Source organism: Hakea prostrata, chromosome 10 (assembly GCF_041222555.1).
Source record: "Hakea prostrata isolate BN-2017 chromosome 10, UWA_Hpros_2, whole genome shotgun sequence".
Classification (NCBI taxonomy): Eukaryota; Viridiplantae; Streptophyta; class Magnoliopsida; order Proteales; family Proteaceae; genus Hakea; species Hakea prostrata.
The window spans coordinates 26,717,491-26,737,807 of NC_142609.1; the positions used below are offsets into that span (position 1 = coordinate 26,717,491).

A 20,317-nucleotide genomic window follows, 5' to 3' on the forward strand; every position below is an offset into this window, starting at 1 on the left:
CCTCTGGTACTACTCTTGTTTCACTGATCTGGGTAGCTCTACAGTTTCGCGTGAGATGGTTCAGTTGGTGTACTAACTGCAGTGTGTTAGGGATAGCTGAACAGAGAAGCAGCAGCTTTTCTCCTGTGTCCAGATCAAGAGACCCCATTCCCAAAGCATTGAAAGAAGATGGGGAGTGGACCTACCTATAGGAGATTTCCTTCTACTATCAACCCATACTATCAGATAAGTGTCTACTGCAGCTGAGACTTAAACCATGAATGTAAAACTGACATGAGTTGTGAATACTTCCTAGGAAAGGGGCAATGGAATACACTATTGTGGCAGCTGAAATGGCAGACTCACCTGCTGCATTATAAATACCAACCATTGCAATCAAGCATTTCTTTATCAATTCCACATCCGTAAGGGGAGAAACAGAGGAATGGATATTGATCACTTCACTAGTTCATTCAGGGAATTGTTGTCTGAGGTGGCCTTGACTTAAGATGTCCTGACAGAAATCCACTGAGAAGACACCAGGATGGGTTTTGGACCCCCTATATTCTCTATATGGATTCACTTGAGGGATCAGAAGTATGGAGAAGCAACTTCAGGTTCCCTACCAAATTTGGCTCTAGTTAAATATGATGAATTACCCAGATCTTGAATCAACTAGTAGAGATCATCAACACAGGGGCTGAATTCATTCTCCCGATGACATGAGAGCTGGGGCAGGTTGCGTGCGACCCAGCAAACTGCTCTTGTTTAGTTTAGGGTGACTCCCAACTCTAAACCAAGAATCAAGGGCTACTCCATAGCGTCAAGCCCTAACAGAGTCAAGGCATAGGTGGTCTATAGAAACATTAAGCTGAAAGCCATTCAAAATGAGCAAGGGGGGGGGGGGGAAGGCCGTTTGCAAATAATGAAGAACCATAAGACCAAATTACCTGGGATGCCTGTGCCCATAAAAAAATCACAGACCCACCCATTTATTGTAATGGAACTCTACGCGAAGTTTCCTCCAGCCTTTCCCTAAAATGTGAGACTTATGAGTAACATCATCATTTGTTCTGTGCAGAATTTAGGTAACTGTGAGAACTCTATATAGTTTTTTTAGACCAGTTTTAGAGATAGTGAGTTGATAATCTATCTTAAAATCTTGAGTTGAACAGCCCTGTATCTGGCAGCTTTCTCAATCACTAGATACACCATTCAATAGAAAACTCAAGTTTCTTTCAGCAGGTTCATTGGATTCCCCCCCCCCTCCCTTTTCTTCCTTTTGATAGATTATAAGAAGATAATACAGAATAGGCAACACTCTAGAACCCAAATGGTTGGATTCAAACCAAGGGAGGCATTCCTTCCTAATTGGTATCTTGTGTAGGAAAGAAGGCCCAGTTACAGTTTCTAATAAACGTGGCCCTCTGCATCCTTCTAATTAAGTTCGTTTAGTTCATCACTGAACATTGCAGGCTCCCATTAGACTTTGCTTCACCTGGCTGTAACCCAGTCATAAAATCTGCTGGCTGGTTCTGTTCCCTCTACACATACTTGAACTCCCTTTCATGGAGACTGGCCACCACCTATTGGATTTTCCCATTAATTATATAAACAGCCAGCTTAAAATCTGATCTAATGGATATTGTTAATAGACCTTTATTTTTGCAAATTTGAGCCCTCTTAGCACAGTTGCATGTCCATGGCTAGGACCGCCGTCCATTCTCCTTCCCCTGCATACACTAGGATTGGCTCTCTCAGAGCTTCTTTGATCAGCCTCCAAAAGTTGCTCCAGAGTTTGTTGGCACCTCGTCACAATGTAAGCTGAACTTGGAAATGCTCTGGGATTCTTTGTTTTCCAGCTTACTGGAACGTTCTGTTTTTCACTATATAACTGGCCTTAGATTTTTCTCACAAGAAATAATTACAGCTTCACACTTGGATTTCACATCATTCAGTAAATCTGCTACAATCTGGTCTGTAGTTCTAGATTTCTTTCTGAAAATGTTAATATTCCTTTCTATCCACAAGTGCTGGATTGCTGGATTTCTCCTTCTTATCAAATAGGTAGCTTGCCCAAAGAACAGCTTGCAACACCTGATCCCTGTTTTCTCATTTTAAGTCTTGTATAGATGCTGCCCCACACCATTCTGCTAAAATGACACCAAAAGTGTATATCTGCTGAGCGTGGGCTTTATGTGGACCCCCCCTCATATGGTGATTGAAATTTTAGAGTATGTGGTAAGAACCCATGAATTGAATGCAAAACTGATATTATTTAATTGATAGAATAACAAAGAACAATGATAAACTGGTTACGATGGTGCCAGTCACCCCCCACAGCACATTGCTGCCCTTCAGCCTATGGCTGCCCAGACACTCACATAAATAATCCTTAACTAATACTCACATCCTACCCCTAATCAACCCAAATCTCCCTCATTCAGTAGTAAATATTCTGCCTGTCCCCAAATCCCTCTTATTTAGTAGCAAATATTCTGCAGTATTCTACATATCATTCACAATATTCTGCCTGTCCCCAAATCCCTCTTATTCAGTAGTAAATACTGTGCAATATTCTGCAAATCATTCTCTATTCAACAACCTCCTTCTCAGGATCAGATCTGATTGCTTTCTCTATTCAACAACCTCCTTCTCGGGACCATTTCTGATTGCCTTCCCTAACTGTTGTTCGCCAAATCCACCTTTCTTCTTGTGCTTGCGAGATACACACGAGATATGAGGGCCTATCAGTATGTCTGCAAAATTCTCTGATTTAGAGTTTAATGTCCAACAGCGTAACTTCAATGACTTAATTATACCTCTACTTTTTTTACTTTACTGTGTGAAACTTTCTCTGACTATTGGAAATAAATTTCTAGGCAAAGGGATTTGACAATCTTCTGCTTTATTATGTTTTAGGGTTTTCAAAAGGATTAATGTGTAGAATTTTGTGATCCATAAATTGTATCAGGTGGATGTTTTGTTGAAGGTGAATGGCTAAGAAATGCATTTAGGTGGAGAGAAACCATTGGCCCCTGGGAGGAAAGGCCAGGACACTTTGGTGATGTTTGGATGTACTGGACCGATGATGGACTTGGATACTTCGAATTTCTTCAAGTAGGTTTCTTTACAGGATTTTTGTTTTTCATTCATGGTTGCTTCTCTATGAATTTATGATCAAAGGAGTTTGTTAGAATTTGATAAGTTGGTTTAGTAATTAATAAAATTTCTTTGCTGCAGCTAGCAGAAGACCTTGGTGCATTGCCAATATGGGTGTTCAATAATGGTACTGTCACTTGACAAGAGGCTTTTAGACAGCATAATTATCCTCATATTCCTTGTTTGAAATGTCAGTGTTTCCCTTTTTGTCATTTGCAGGAATTAGTCATAATGACCAGGTCAATACTCCATCGATCTTACCATTTGTGAAGGTAAGTCATTTACTTTTACTTAAAAAAATTCATTAAGATGCTTTTGCTGTGGTCAGAGACTCAGAATCTGTTGAGATGCTGATATTGTGAAATAGATGATTCATCCATGCCTAAATAACATCAAGAATAACTGGTATATTTTGTAAATGATGTGATTCAATATAACAGATGGTACAATGTCAACGATATACCTTCCAGTTGAATGGGATCTTCTGAGATTTCATACCTGTAAATACGCTCATACACTCCTACAAATATGCTTCCGAACGACCATGTTCTATAATGAAATCATGATAGACTGGACTCTTCTTGATTGTTGTTATTGTTCCTTAATTTCTTGTTTGTTATATTTGGTAGTAGTGTATTCCAAAGATATGCAATGCATTCACACCATGAATTCAACATATATTCCTGAAGTTATCATGATTTGTCAGATAAATAGGCAGAGCTTACATTGACCTTGTATAAAAATAAATGCTTTCTTTCTAGTAGTTGGGGATTGATACACTTAGCAGCTCTGGAATTACTATAGTTACTAGCCTAGCAGACACCAGCAAACTAACTACAATGTCATATATATCTAACATGTTAAAACTTATGAGTCTGTGTTGATGCTGGATCGGTTGAACTCTTTTTGACTGCCTTATCATCTACAAAGCAATCTTTCCACTACATTTCAGGATTTGCAGGAATGAGCAAACTTAGAAGGATATATGGTTAGACTTTAAATTCCTTCTAGTGGAATGGATATAACTCAGTAAATGAAACAGCCAACTGTATATTCCACATTTCCACTCTTGAGTGTGAGATGATATTTTCAAGCTTGAAAATTACACATTCACCGTCAGGGTACAACTTGCCCCTGTAAAAAGATGGACCTTCTGAGTTCTCTTTAATTTGAAATTTCGTATGTGTATAAAGTTAAGCTTTTTTATATACATATATATAAGTTGAACACAATGTTATATAGTGAAGAATCTGAAAAGCTGTTCGCGAACAGGGTTAATGATGGAATAGAATCCATGTGCTCTTCCCTTCTATCTGGGAAACGGCTTATTGAGTTGCGTGTAGAAAAGATGTGCACAGTGTTATTTGTGCTCACAAAAATTGTCCCAGCAGTATTTTCCAGACTCATTGCATTGTGTTTGTTGAGGTAACCAGTTGGCCCTCATTCTTTTTTTTGGTTGGAAGATGAAAGGAGGTGGAAAGGGTGCTGGCAAGATATATTTTTTTCTTAATCCGAAGCACTTGCAGGGAATTAAAGGGCTTCCTTGTAGGGTGGGGGCATTTTCTTTCAAATGATGACTGCCTCTTCCTGCTGTAGGGGCATTAATGAAATGGTTGTTGATTTGGATCGATTATACATCTAGAGTACCTATCAATGTGCCTATAATAGTGTCAAAAAAAGAGGTTGACATGAGAAAATAATGTGTATCAAAAAATGGATGACAGTCATGACATAGTTGGGTCTTATTTGTTTTGTGCCTTTTTGAATTTTAAAACTTCACTTTGTTTCCCAGAGAAGTTGTAATGCTTGAATCAAATACTTAAATTCTGGAGGCATCTTTATACAAGTTAAGTTTGTAATAATGATGCAGGATGTTCTTGATAGCATTGAGTTTGCAAGAGGTGATTCCAGTTCAAAGTGGGGCTCTGTTCGAGCAGCAATGGGACACCCAGAACCATTTGACTTGAGATATGTTGCAATAGGGAATGAAGATTGTTGGAAAAAGAATTACAGAGGTATGATTTTTTTGCTAGTGTGTTTCTTGTTTTGCATTAGCGTTGGAAGGGTTGAGGCAGTATTCAAACAAAAAGGTTTTGCCAATGCCTTAAACTACAAACTAAGTTATTACTGATTTTTCTCCCTGAGAGGAAACCATTGATTTTAGTATTAGTAAACAAGTTGATGAGTAAAAATACCTCAGTATTGGTTGGGGTTTCTTACAAGACCCATTAGACAGAACTCTTTCTCTGATGTGTTAACTAGTGCAATGGTGTGCTTAACTATGAAGCCTTCAGTGTATTGTCAAGATGTTAGACATGGCATGGGCAGACATGCACTACCTTTTATGTTTTGTTTTCTACTGTCCTATTAATTTTTTATGGGTGGGGGTGGGTGCTTTTTTTTTTAGTATAGATAACAAGAGAAGTAAAATGAATGAAAAAGAGAAGAGAAAAGAGGGAGAAACAGGCAATAGCTTTCTTGAGTTCCTCAATATCTGATCCTTCGCTGTTTTTATTATATATAACTAATAGGAGATGCCTAGCAAGAAAACTTAGATAAACTAAATAAACTGGAAACTAGAAAAACTAAAACTGTTCAGAACTTCTTCTTTTTTATTATTATTTTTTTAACTCTTAATGGTGGGATGAAAGCAATTTGAATAAACTGCATGTTTATACTCTAGAACATCATTGCAGTGACTTACACAATATAATTTTGATAAAGAAAAGTGCTTGATATTTTTGGCTATGCCATGTGTATCATCCATTAATCCTCACGATTGATAGATATGATTTTTCTATGAAGTTTATACATGAAGCATCATCATTTATGAAGTCTACATTTTTGTTTTCAAGAGAGATTCAGATAAAACCACTTAATAACCTGAGTTCTGTGAACTGTTTGTTTGTCAGGAAATTACCTCAAATTCTATTATGCAATAAAAAGTGCATATCCAGACATCATGATGATTTCGAACTGTGATGGATCCTCTCGCCCATTGGATCATCCAGCTGAACTCTATGATTTTCATGTAAGATCACAGACAAATCTTACAGAATATCTGCAATGTATTGATCAGCCATTTCTTTTTGTTGCTAGGCTATTTAGCAGGAACCATCATCTAACTCCCTCTTTTTTCTGCTCAGATATACACTAACGCTAACAACATGTTCTCTATGGCTCATCAATTTGATCATACATCACGTAGTGGTCCTAAGGTACTGTAATGTTTCTATTTTAAATTGTATTCTCGTACTGCTGGTGTGATTAATGCTTCCGGTGAAAACTTTTCAGGCTTTTGTTAGTGAATATGCTGTTACCGGAAAAGATGCTGGCACTGGAAGCCTTTTAGCTGGTCTGGCGGAGGCTGCATTCCTTATTGGCCTTGAGAGGAACAGGTTATTATAAAGATTTCCATATATAGTTCTTGGAATATGTGGAGTGCTTAAATTGTTTTTTTTTTTTAATAATTGATTGCTGATGGGCAAACAAAATATAAAAGTTTTGAAGTGATGCCTTTGTGCAATGGTAGAGGTTGCTCCATTGTGACCAAGTGGTCATGGGTTCAAGCCTGAACAAGGCTTCTTTGTAAAAGCAATGGTGATGCTACATATATTATGATCCTCCCCAGATTCCATAGTGGTGGGAGCCTCATGCATTGGGTACACCATTCTTTAACAAATTATATAACTAATGGATCTAAAGCTTGAATTTGGAGGCATTCTCATGAATATTTTGTGCACATGTCAGCATATTAAGCATGATAATTTGTAAATTTTTTTATCTTTGGAATCATTTGCTGCTAGTCTTTTATCACAGCTTCATTTTTTATCCAGTAAATCTTTCATGTTGTTTGCAGGGACATTTCTATAGCTTTCTGATTTTCAACTTCATTTTTTACATTTGTTCACATACAATTCCTAAACCTTACTTGTTCTTCCATAAACAGATGCCCAACTTAAAGTGATATCACTATCTTACTTTTCCCCAAGTTGAACTTAAATGCAATGGCCTGCATGTATTTATGCTTGTTCCAAAACTTTTGTTGATCTTGCATATGATCTTAACATTACAATAGTTGGGTGACTATGATTCCATGTGTATTATATTTCACCAGTTGCATATTTATCTAAAAGGGGAGAAAATATTATGGATTGCTTGATCATAGCCAACAGTGAGAAACTTCCATTGAAATGTGAATGATGTATAGAACAATTCACTGGAAACATGCTGGCTGGGTGTTTAAATCTTCCATTAATTTGAATCTGGAAGTTTAAGGAAGTGTCTCAGTGGTTTGACTCACTGCAGTGGCCAGTTTCCTATGAAATCAATCCAATATGGTGTTTCCTTCAATATTTTAATCATTATCTTTAGTGTGTTTTGAGCGACGGAAAACTATACATATATAAGGAGGTTGGGGTCATTTCTTAGCTCTCATCCATCAGCAGTAGTACAGATTATTGGGGTTCATTTTTTATTCACAAATCAAGGGTGTTATTACAAACTCTTAGTTTTTCTTTGAATATTCCATTCACTGCTAAGAATTGTAATTTCCTTTGTAATACAGTGATATTATTGAGATGGCAAGCTATGCTCCACTTTTTGTAAATGCCAATGATCGACGGTAAACATTCCCTTTTCTCATCCAGTTTTTGATTTATCATTACTGACGATTATCTTGTGACGTGTAAGTTCCTTTTCACTGAAATTTGATGATTTATTGTTAAGGTGGAACCCAGATGCAATTGTCTTTAATTCAGCACAACAGTATGGAACTCCTAGCTACTGGATGCAACAATTTTTTGCAGAATCAAATGGTGCAACACTTCTCAACACCACTCTTCAAGCAGATTCATCAAGTTCGTTAATTGCCTCTGCGATTACATGGAAAAATGCAAATGACAACAACAATTACATAAGAATAAAGGTATTAAACTTGGAACAATGTGATAATATTGTCTAGCGAGATCAGAAATCCTTCACCATTTTTTACTTTCCGACATCAGTTGGTGCTTCTACATTATTTCCAGCTTATGCAGAAATACATATATTTCAACAATTGCACGCAGTTTCATGAATGACACTTCTTCTATGTAGTATCTACAGCTATGAGATGTTTTTTTTATTTGAATGAGACACATCCATGCCCCATTTTGGGGACAATTGGTTAAGCTCATAACGTATTCTTCCAATTCATAAAGATAATGAGTGGATTCTCGCCATCATATCCATAACATCTCTTCCTTCTCTGTATTAGATTTTACTTTCTTTATTTTCAGCCAGAAAATCTCTTTGTTTATTGTTTGTCTGGAATCAGCATTTAGTTAGCAGTTATCACCATGCTTCATCATTTGCATCACCCTGTAAAAATTACATTCTGTGGTAATTGAGTTGATAGGTTATTCTTACTTGAATGTTGAAATTGTTTTTGCAGATTGTCAACTTTGGGGGAAACACAGTGAACCTCACAATATCTGTTAATGGACTGGATCTGAACTCCATAGGCTTATTTGGGGCAACAAAAACTGTGCTCACATCCAACAATATAATGGATGAGAATTCATTCAAAGAGCCAAGAAAGGTGTGTGATTCGTATATTTTCTTTCAAAATATACCAAAAAATGGCTTCAAAATGCTGGCATTTATGGTTATGAATCGTTGGTAGATGAATTATTCTACATTTCTCTACTATTGGCAGGAAAGCAGCACTTAATTTATTCTTTTAAAACTAGACATCAAAATGCAACTCTGAAATTTAATAATTTGGGGAAACCAATAAATTTTGAACTGTCTATTGTATTTCCTCCATAGTGAAGAATAGACTTGGGAAAACTGAAAACTTCTTGATTAAGAGAGACTGAGAAGAGTATGGTCTAGAACTCCAGATGCATGTGTTCCATGAAGTACCTTTTCAGTCCTGGTTAGACCTTGCAAACAAAGGAAGGATGAAGTATGAATGAACATTAAAAAGAGACATGGTTGATTTATGAAGAAAAGAAATAGAATGAAAACCCAAAGTACGAAACTACTAATTGAAGGATGGGTTTTTGGGGTGGAGTAAGAGAGGGGGGGGGGGGGGGGACAAAGCTGACATGTGCAGTTGTGCACTCACATAATATAGCAGATAAGCCTAACATCAGGAGTAACTATTTTTCTGATAGATGATTTATCTGTAAAATTAGTAGAGTCAGTAGTTGTGTAATCCCTCTGGATAATAACCTCAAAGTTTTTTTCTTGAGATGAAGGATAGAAATATGAAAATCTTAATTCTATGAAGTAGCTCTAGAGGGTGGACGATCCAATGGTAGTTTGTATAGAAATGCATGAACCAGTGGTCTGATGCATAACAGGACCAGCTAGAAAAGTGAATTAAGTGGGGTCCAGCACTAATCAAATTTGTGAGGACATGCTAATCAAACAGCACCACTGCACCATGTCAATAATGAAATTGAAACGTGGACCATGTTATTTGGTGTCTCTTTAACAAACTCCACTACAGACAGGGTTGTTCACAAAAATTACATTAATCGGAAGCTGCCTTCTGTACAGTTTCTATTGTTATCTATTTCTCTCATTTGTCCGTAGTGGTTACAGACTTTAAGATTTTACATTCCCAAATAAAAAACATGATCATATCTTCTCAATCATTAAGGATCTAGCATCGATTAAATTACCATGGTCCTTTTTTGCCTTTTATTACCAATTCCACCATTAATTATTACTACATTATTTTCCAGCTAGTCTTCTTCCTATTTTTTAATGTAGTAGACCTGCCTATAAGCATTTGCATTTTTTGGTTCGATTGCTATTATGTTCTCTTAACTTCTATATTTCTTTACTCTGTTAGTTTTGTCCACCAGAAATAATGTCTTAGCTATCATAGGCCATAATCACTGAGAATGTATTTCAAGAACTTAAGAGGTCAGGATAAAAGCATCATCTATTATAGGTAAAGTACTTTAAGAGAACATGAATTTTATGGCAAAATGTCTATTAAAGAGAACTGCAACCTAGAATCATTTTTCTTTTCTATCTGTATCAAATATGAGTTCATTTCGTAAGCCCATGCAAACAAGCTATGGTGGACTTTTGAGTTGCAGTTTCATGTTTGGCTTATGAAGTGATTATCTATTATTTGCAGGTGGTTCCACTCCAAAGTGCATTTCAAAATGTTGGAGAAAAGATGGAAGTCGTTCTTCCACCAAAATCTTTTACTTCTATTGATTTATTAAAAAAATCGAACAATCTCCTTCATACGAAAGTCGATTCAGATGCTGAAGCTTACATTTGAGACAAGAAAGATATGCAAAGAAGAAAAATATACAAAGGAGAATGTGAATGAACCACAAAAGCCTGTAGAATCTCAGTTCAATTCCAATCTTCTAAATTAAAAAGCTGTAAATCTCAAAAAGCCCTGGGTATGCTTTGTTTGCATTTACTGTACTTAGTTTGACTTGTTAATAAATGTAAAACAATATTTACTGATTTATATTTTCTTTTCTTTTCTCTCTTTTTGTTTTTTAATTATTTTATTTTAATCAAAAGAAACTTATATAAAGCTGTCCAGGTTAAAACACCTGGAGACAATAGGAGAGTTATTTACAATGAGAAGGGGTGAGGACAACCACCAGAACCTTGACAAACCTAGCTTCTGAGATGTGGAGGGATGGGCTTTCACCTTTGAAAAGGGCATTGTTTCGACTTTTCCAGATTTGCCAACAGAGAAATCCAAATGGTATCGACCCCATCTTGATTCCCTCCTCGCCGAGTTTTGGACTGGATGAAATCTTTCTGTTCTTGGATGGAGTTCTGAGGAATTCATCGACATCCATCCATAATGCTGAAGCTCTCCATACATCCTGAGCATGATGAAAAAACAATGTATGAGCTAAATTCTCAAAATCATTGAAATATAAAGGGCGAACTGGGGTGGAGGAACTGTTTCGGTGGAACAGGGGTTGAATGAAGGGAAGTGCCTCATTGCAGCACTTCCAGATGAAGTGCCGAACCTGGGTGGAGTGTTTATCCTCCAAATCGTGGACCAGAAAGTCTGGTTTTGTGAAGTAGAGCTGGTAGAGTTCTGTACAAGAAGAGCAGAAGTTAGTTCCAGATAGTAAGCCGACCTGAGGGTGAATTTACCAGACTTTGCTTCAGTCCTATGCATTTAACAGTTAAGCGAAATAGTTTCGGCGGTCAGATATAATTTCAATATCTGGACCGAAATTTTGGATCTAAGAGACCAAAATCTCTCTTGATGGTCATGCGCATGACTAAAGCAATTTCGGAATTTATCCTTTTTGTTCGGTGAACAAATCAATTTACCTAGGTTGAGGGGATAGGATGGGAATGGTTGACATTTTTGTCTTGTGAATAAGAATTAAGCAAAGTAGTATTCCACATGTTAATCCTCCAATTGATAAGGTCATCAACATGGGTTGATCCTTGTGGGTGAGAGGGCTTATTATTTTATTTGTTGGGAGTTGCAGGTGAGGAGGGCTTATTATTTTGTTTGATGGTGTTGGTAAAATTTCATATATCTCTATTTGATAATAGAAGGGGAAAGATCCTTACCTGGATTTGCTTTCCCAAAATAGAATTACCGTAGCGGAAGTTAATTTGGATTCCACATCTTCGTTCCTCCATGAACTGGTCACCGGTTTGATTCCCCAATCATGAGGAAAGGGAATGTATTCCACAATACAAATGCTTTGTCGATGGATGGTATAAGATTGAGATCCAAAGTAAGGAGAAGAAGATCCTCGAACAATTTCTCCTTCCTGCGTTTCTTGGAGAGAGGAAGAGAGAGGGAGGGAGCCGCCTTTCAGAAAATCTCATGTACGAATAATGTGATCTCTCAAGTGATACGGTGGTTATCAAAATATATAACCCTATATTTTGTAACCACCCTAAAGGTGAGTTTCCAATTTGCCCTTGGGCATATAACTATATTAATAATTAATAAATTCCAACATCTCCCACTTGCACAAGGGCAAGTGTTAATCTCTTGGTCACAGTGTGTCCCAAATACATGTATATCCCAGATATACACATTCGATCTCTCTATCACAGTGTGTCACAAACACACATGTATATCCCAGATATACATTTTTTGATCTCTCTGCTATGTATCCCAGATACATAGACCTCTTGTGTCCCAAACACCAACATCAACAAGTCATACTGGCAAATGGGTTGTGCGACCGATGATATACTTGCACGCATGAGCCCCAAACTAGAAACTTTCACAGAAGGCCATAATGACACATCCCTCAAAGAAACACATCAAATAAGCATTAGTATACCACAATGCCCTAGGTTTATTCAAACTCACCAGACTAAAGGTATCTCGATCTCTCTGAGAGATCACTTTCTTGTCCTTAAAATGTTCATTATTGTAACACATACAGTTGGCGCCAACAAACATTTTTAGGTTGCAGTTGAATCAAACATTTCCTTTCGCCCCAGACCATCACTACACTTAGGATTGACTCCTTTCCCGGTAATGCCTCTTTAGGTCGAATCAATCATGACCATAGGTAACATCCCAAAGTAGCCACGTCAAACCTTCATTTCATGATGTCGTCGAAAGTCACTAAGAACACTAATGGACCATAAGGTCCAGGACTCACACAATAAAAGGAGCAGGGATCCATCCTCTCATTTCTAATGATCGTTAAACACACATAGTATGATGTACGTGCTATGGTGGAGCATTCTATACACAATAGAACATATGTCCCTCTCAACACCACATAGGTCTTAGTCTAGTCGCAACCTCTTGCACCTAACCCTAGTTTCTTTAGTGTCGCCACCCTAGCGCCATATAAATTACTCGCACTGGCTCCTATAGGCAATATGAATAGTGGGAACATTCATGTTGATCATCTTCATAATAGAGAAACTCATCTTGATTCCAAATCAAGGCGACATCATGATTATGAATTGACCTACTACACAAAGTCATTCACAATCCATCTCATCTCTGCTTGCCTGCAAGGCGCTAGAGGTGAATGCTCGTGTGAGTGAGCCATTCTCTTGCCTATTGATATATCTCGTTTTATGCTAGAAGAACACAATCACACATAAAGTGAAAAATAAATGCTAGAATGAACTCATATTACTATATAATAAGAAAGTTTCAGTACAAAAGTAAGTCACAATCTATGCAAGCCCAAGGATTTACGTGAGAAATAAAAACATCATTGGCTATAGGTTTGGTAAGAGGGTCAACTACCATCTAACTAGTAGATATGTGCTTAAGTACAACTTTCTTCCTTAATATAACGTCTCTAACAAAATGATATCTTAACTGTACATGTTTGGTTTTCCCATGATACTTGGGGTCCTTGACATAGCTAAGAGTTGCCGTACTATCACAGTAGACAAGGGCAACCTCTTTGGATGTTATCACAAATCCAATATGTTGTAAGAATCTCCTAAACCAAACAACCTCTTGAACCGCAGCTGAGCATGCCACCATACTCGCTTCAATGGTCGAGAGTGATATTCAAGTCTGCTTCTTGCTACACCATGAAGTGGTCTCGTTATTTAGCAAGAAAGCATATTTAGAGGTTGATTTGCGCTCATCAATGTCTCTAGCCCAGTCAGCATCGCTATAGCCAACTAACCGCAAATCCAATCCTTGGTAACACAACATGTAGTTACTCGTTCCTTTGAGATATCTCAATATCCTCTTGACTACTTTCTCGTGATCTATGCCTGGGTTTGATTGGTACCGACTAACCAAACCCACTACATAATAAATATCCAGCCTAGTACACATTATAGCCAGGCGGTGTGTCGGTGATATATCGTCGACACACGGTGATATATCGCTGTCGCTGGGGGGCAACACGAAATCCCCCAACGACACGATTTATTTTTTTTATCGGCGATATATTGCCGGTCAACTTTTTCGAGGACCTTCGATACCCACCTCCACCCCCACCTCAGGCACCCAAGCCAGAACCACCTCCAATCGAACTAGAACCCTGCTGGCCACCGGTCTTGAGAGGGGTATGTTGTGGACGGTGTTATGAGGGATATGGAGGGGGACCATGCGAACTAGGTTATGGAAGACCAGCCTGGTACAATGTTTGTGCAAGAGTGCAAGACCACCTTCATCGTGCTATTGTGGCTGCAGAAGATCGCAGCAGCAGTGTTCTGATGGTTGTGGCAGACCGTAGCCACCACGACACCACCTTTCTATGAAAGACCCAGTTGCCGGAGCCCCTACACTTATTTCAGGGATGAAGACCAATAAATATGATCAAAGTTGCACAGAAAATCCAAGTTTGAAAACCCGCTCTTCAGCAAAGTTGCCCCAAAGTTGCAGAGAATCAATCCCTCTGGTTGATCATATTTTAGAGTAGATTTTCAGTGATGGAAGGATTCTATTATAAGGGATATTTAGAGTGGATTTTCCAAGTTTGAGTCGGTTGATCAGTGGAGATGTCGGCGAAATATCACCGACATGTTGGGGTGTCGATGGTTTCGCCAGCCACCGACACCCCCTTTGTGGGCGATATTTCGAACCATGATCATAGCATACATAAGGCTACCCACTGCATTGGAATATGGAACTCTTTCCATCTTGGTTTTCTCCTCTGGAGTTTTAGGACCCATATCAATGCTCAAATGCAAACCCTTCTCCACTGGAGTATCTATTGGTTTGTTGTTGTGCATCTGGTATCTATTCAAGACATTGTCAATATAGGTCTCTTGAGACAAGTGTCGTAATCTCATTTGCCTATTTCTGACAATCTTGACACCAAGCACATAGCTTGCTTCACCCATGTCCTTCATATAAAATATGGAGGACAACCATTTCGTAATGGTTTCCAATAGCTCCTTGCTATTGCTAGCCAAGAGTATGTCATCTACGTATAGTGTCAGAATGACATAATTACCATCAGATCTCTTGGTGTAAACAATGGTCATTCTCAAGCATGGAAAACCCATTTTCCATCATAGCTTGCTGGAAGTGCACATTCCACTATCTAGATGCTTGCTTTAAGCCATATATGGACTTCTTGAGCTTGCGCACTTTGTGCTCTAGTCCATTAGCTTCAAAGCCTTGAGATTGATCCATATAGATCTCTTCCTCAAGTTCTCCATTGAGAAAAGCAGTTTTTACATCCATCTGATAAAGCTCTAAGTTCAACTGAGCAACAATGTCTAGTATGAGGCGAATGGAGGCAAACCTAACCACAGGGGAAAAAGTTTCCTCATGATCAACGCCCTCTCGTTGGGTGTAGCCCTTAGCCACTAAACAAGCCTTGAGTCTCTTAACAAATCCATCTGCCTTTCTCTTGATCTTGAGAACCCACTTGTTCCCAATTGCCTTTCATCCTGGCGGTAAGTCAACCAAGTCCCAGACATGATTATCTTTCATCGACTCCAACTCTTCCTCTATTGTTTCAACCATTCCTTTGAGCTTGTCCCCGCAAGAGCTTCCTGCACACTCTTTGGTTCATGCTCATCGACTGGAGTCATCTCACAGTCAGTCTCTTTAAGAGTTACCATGTAGGCTTCATCCTCTATGTCGTAACGTTGACGAGGAACTAGCCTGCGCCCACTACGGCGCAAGTGCATGTTAGATTGCTCACCCTTTGAGGTAGCTATCACATTTGCACTCCCACTCCCACTAGGATCTTCTGGATGAATCCCAGGTTCATTATCCAGGGTCTAAATCCCCGGAGTGACAAGATCACTATATTGTATCTCAAAGAATTCCAATGATTCTTTGTTAACTCTTGAAAGAGATGGAAAATCATTCTTCAAGAATGTTGCATCCCTAGACTCAAGTTCCGTTCTCCTCTCACTCTCATCCAACCCAATGAAGACATGGCCCTTCAAGAGTTCAGAATGTCTTACTAAGATACACTTTCTTCCTTTGAGTCAAAGCTTCCCATATTGGTGAGATGTAGAGTGAATATATGCTGCACATCCCCATGCGCTCAAGTAACTCAAATCTGGCTTCCTTCTAGTCCACAACTCATATGGTGTGGAAGGAACCGGTTTCGTTGGAACTTTGTTGAGGATATATGTGAAATCTAGCCCAAACCCTAGCCTGGACACCCTATTTGTTTTGGATGAAGAAGTGACTTGGATAGTGTTTGACATTGAAGTGGGACCCAGAGTTCAATATGGATATGTTTAGAAGGTCCTAGGAAGTTTATTCAGACCTTTTCGTAAGTTGGTTGTAAGCCTAAGTGTCGGTTTTGAGCCTGGAGATCCAAAATTCAGCATTTGAAGAATGGAGACCCTTTGGTCAATCCCCTTGGTCGATCCCATCGACCAAGACCATCGACCAAAGCAGCTCCGAAAGTTGAATTTGTTAATTTTGGAAGTTTTGGATTTGGGATCTCCTATATATTGAAACCTCATTCTAAACCTAATTGTTTGGCCTCTCAATTGTTGGTGAATGTGAGAAGAACCCTAGAGCCTCCTCCTAAAGCCAAGGAAGATCCTCAAGCATTCCTCTTAGTTTCCTACCTCTTTCTTCTCTAATTCCTTCTCTCTACTGTTTTATCTTATTGTTTTGCTTATGAGGAAGGTATTGCACTACTACAAAGACTCAACCTATGACCTCCTTGTATCTTAGAGTGAATCCCCATTCACTCTATGCTTTCCTTGAAGCCATATGGTGAATCTCCTTGAATTTGATTAAACTTTGATGGTATTGTAAAACCTAGCCCTAACCTTGACCCGGAAACCTTGTTATTTGTAGGTCCGATGACCCGAAGTAAAGTAAGAAGTCAGCTTTGGGCCATCCCAGTAGAGGACTTGGTGTCTGGCTTTGAATCCATGAAAGTTGATGGTGAGGTTCTATTTATGGAAACTGAATCCTGATGAAGATCTGATTAGTTGATGGACTTGGAGTGCTCTCTATCTTGGTTTGAAGGCATTTCTACCTATTAGGTAAGTCACTTGACTTGTGTGCAAAACCCCTTTAGGATTGGATTTGATCTGGACCTTCAATTCCCTCGTTTTGGTCTTGTTGTCAGCAAGATTGGTCGACCGATTGGTCGACTGGGCCAGTCGACCAATCCACTCGACCAATGAGTGCTGTCTTTGGCAATTAGGTTGTTCTTGCTCTATTTAAGTCCAATCTCGAGTCCACTTCGTATTTGCTGCCTCCAAACTCTCTGGAACGAACCAAAGACCTCTGCAAGTCATCTCTCTTGCATCCTTGGTGTTTTCTTGACGGATCTTCGTCGAAACTCTTCTTTTTGCATCAAAAGGTATGTCTACTCTCTTTTCTTCTCCTCCATCTTTGTTTTTCTTTCCTTTTTGAGTTGAGACAAGTAGAAGAGATGCTGCATTCTCTGTTGCAAACATCTCTGAACATGTTCTCATGATCATCCTAAGGATTTGAGGCTAGAACAATGATCTTAACCATGATCATTGCAAGCTTTTGAAGGAATCATGATCAAACCATGATCTAATCTTGTTAAACTTCTGATTTGAATTCTGATCTCTTTTGATCTTCTTTATTGATCATGTTAGTAGTTAATTACTGTGTTTTCTTTCCATGATCCATAATCTATAGATCTCTAGTGTTCTCTTCTACCATACTATGTGTTCTTCATGATGCATGGTAGTTACATATATGGTAGGTTTTATTTCCTTATTTAGATTTATGCTTCTAAGCCTTATTCCTTGAAGATCTAAGTATGACACCATTACCGAAAGCAATGATCCATCCTTCTATTGTTCTTGTCTTTGTTTTCTATTTCAAATTCATCAAGATCCATGGTTGATCTAATTATGGTAACTTTTTGTTTCCTAATTTGGATCTTGATATCTTGATTTGATTGGTGTTTTGAGGTCCCCTATATGTTAGAATACTACTGATGTAGTTTACCTATTGATTAGTACCCTTTTGAACCACCAAATTCGGATTTCATATCTTAAAACTCTGTTTTTTTAGGCTATTGTCTGCATTGGTCGACTGATTGGTCGACTGGACCAGTCGACCAATCCACTCGACCAATGAGTTCAGCAACTCCAGAATTGGTCTATGTTGGATGTTTTGGTATCTTTTCTGTTAGGGATCTTTCCTAATATGTTGTATATACTTGTTTAGGACCTTCTTCTCAAGTTTGCCGAGATCTTACTTGACTTCTTAGGATTCCTTTGCGAGTTATAAAAGGTAAGGATGGTTATTTCCTTAATTACATAGATAGCATGAATCTAGTTTCTATGTTTGAATATCATAGATATGATTCCTAAATTAGATTTTTACAATGATATACTACTGTTGCATAACTTTGATTACAGTAGCATTACTTATTCATATTGAATTGATTCATGTATGATTTACTTACCAATTATATACAAGTGATTGTAATTATTGATTTCTTTCCATATATGAAGTTACCATATATGTGATGATATGAATTGATGCATGTGTATGCTTAAGTATGGTTTGGAAAGGAGAGGTGTCCTTTTGACACTTCTGTTCTTGGACTACTACGGGAATATTATGGGATGTTTCCGGAGATGCCCTCTGGACACCTTCCTAAACTGTTGGATGACATATCTAGGATTGTCTAGTAGTGTTTGGCTAGGATGTCCTGTTATGTCGGACCCTAATCGGAGGGGTATTGAGACCCGAACGACCCGTGGTAGCAATGGGGATTCATGGGCGCTCAAGACCGGTAACCAACCCGTGAGAGGACAGGAATCACATTGTGGGGGCCATTTATTGGTAGGGTTGCATATGGTTAGACTTGGGCTCACGGGCGCTTAAGACCGGTAACCAACCCGTGAGAGGACGTGAGAGCTTCCCGTTTACCATATGTGGATGATCAATAGGGTTGATGAGTCCGTAGTCAGGGACTATGAGGACTCTAGTGTGAAGGATACCGGAAAGGATCGTCGGGGACGAGGAATGGAAGTATCCGAATCGACTTGATGTAACTAAGTAGAAGACTTGCATTTGGCTAGGTTTTACCCCGACATGCGCCAGTACTTATACCAAATGGTTGTGAGAGAGTGTGTTGACTTAACCCCCGCCAAGGTTTGTCCCGAGGGATGAAGGACCCATTACCAATCGGCTGCTCAAGACTGGTGAAATGATCCGTGAGAGAATCCAAGATATCTTAAATGGTTGAGGATGTGAGTGGACTTTCCTAAAGAAGTACGGTGCTATGACTTAAAGCATGTCCGCCAATAGAGACCAAGCATACATAGAGTTAGATTCATTCATTCATTGCTTGTCTCATATCATATTGCATTTATGTTTGTTCCGGAATCCCGCCATTTATGTTATTATGGATTTTTAATCGCCTTACCGAGTTTCTTTGAAACTCATTCCTTTATTGTACAATGTTGTTAGACTATCCCTGCAGGTACCGAGTACTATGACGGTCCCTATGAAGAAGCGCAAGGCGAAGAGGCATATCTCCAGGAAGGTGATTGCGGTTACCACAATTACTCTGAAGATTTCGCGAGTGGTTATGCTCCGTACGATGCTTAGTCCGACCATCGAGTGGAAGCGTCCTTGTGCCATTTATGAGATTTACACTTACAAGGATGTTGTCTATAAAGTGGAGAACAATTTAGTTACCCATTGTACTTGCTATTGGGATTAGATTTTGTCTAGTTTATTCTTTTAGAGCTACTTTTCCGCTGGTTGTAGAGTGGGATTTTTGCCTCACTTTACTTATCTGTTTGACACTCTGATTATATCTATTATTCTGATTCATTTATGATTCATTCTTTCTTTATTAGATCTATGATTTATCTTCCGCACTCTTGTTATGATTGTTCATGATTATGTTATTGTTTATGTGGGAGGTTGATCACTCGATACCTGATCTTCGGGCTGTGGATCACACTCTCGGGTATGCCAGATAGGGTACCGGCTGGGAGGGCGTGACAGGTATGATCTAATCCTACTGTAGTTTTCTACTCTAATCAGTGTTAGATGTTTTTCTCATTAGTTTCTATTGCTGATTTACTGTATTCAATATCCTTGAATGAATCCCCATTCATTCTAGCCATTATAGCCTTTCTTTGATGATCCATGGTTTTAGCCTATTATGAGTTTTGTTAGAATTCTATTCTATTGACCTTTCTAGATGATTTAGTCTTCATAGATAGCCGTAGTCTGTTTTTGTGGTGTTTCCCTTCGAATTTCGGAGTAATCAGACTTCAAACGAAGAAG

At 38.6% G+C, this 20,317-nt stretch overlaps 1 protein-coding gene across 1 annotated transcript; it reads left to right on the forward strand.

Annotated features, from left to right (window-relative positions):
* Window positions 1-2,953: 2,953 nt before the first annotated feature.
* Window positions 2,954-10,635, forward strand: LOC149002384 (alpha-L-arabinofuranosidase 1-like; the record flags this gene model as incomplete). The annotated part of the gene is given in 11 exon segments (XM_089137647.1): window positions 2,954-3,099; window positions 3,223-3,268; window positions 3,361-3,413; window positions 5,012-5,156; window positions 6,054-6,172; window positions 6,288-6,359; window positions 6,436-6,539; window positions 7,709-7,765; window positions 7,870-8,068; window positions 8,576-8,722; window positions 10,283-10,635. Coding segments are annotated over 11 exon segments (1,238 nt in total), but the record flags the coding sequence as incomplete, so codon positions are not given.
* Between the last annotated feature and the right edge of the window lie 9,682 nt (window positions 10,636-20,317).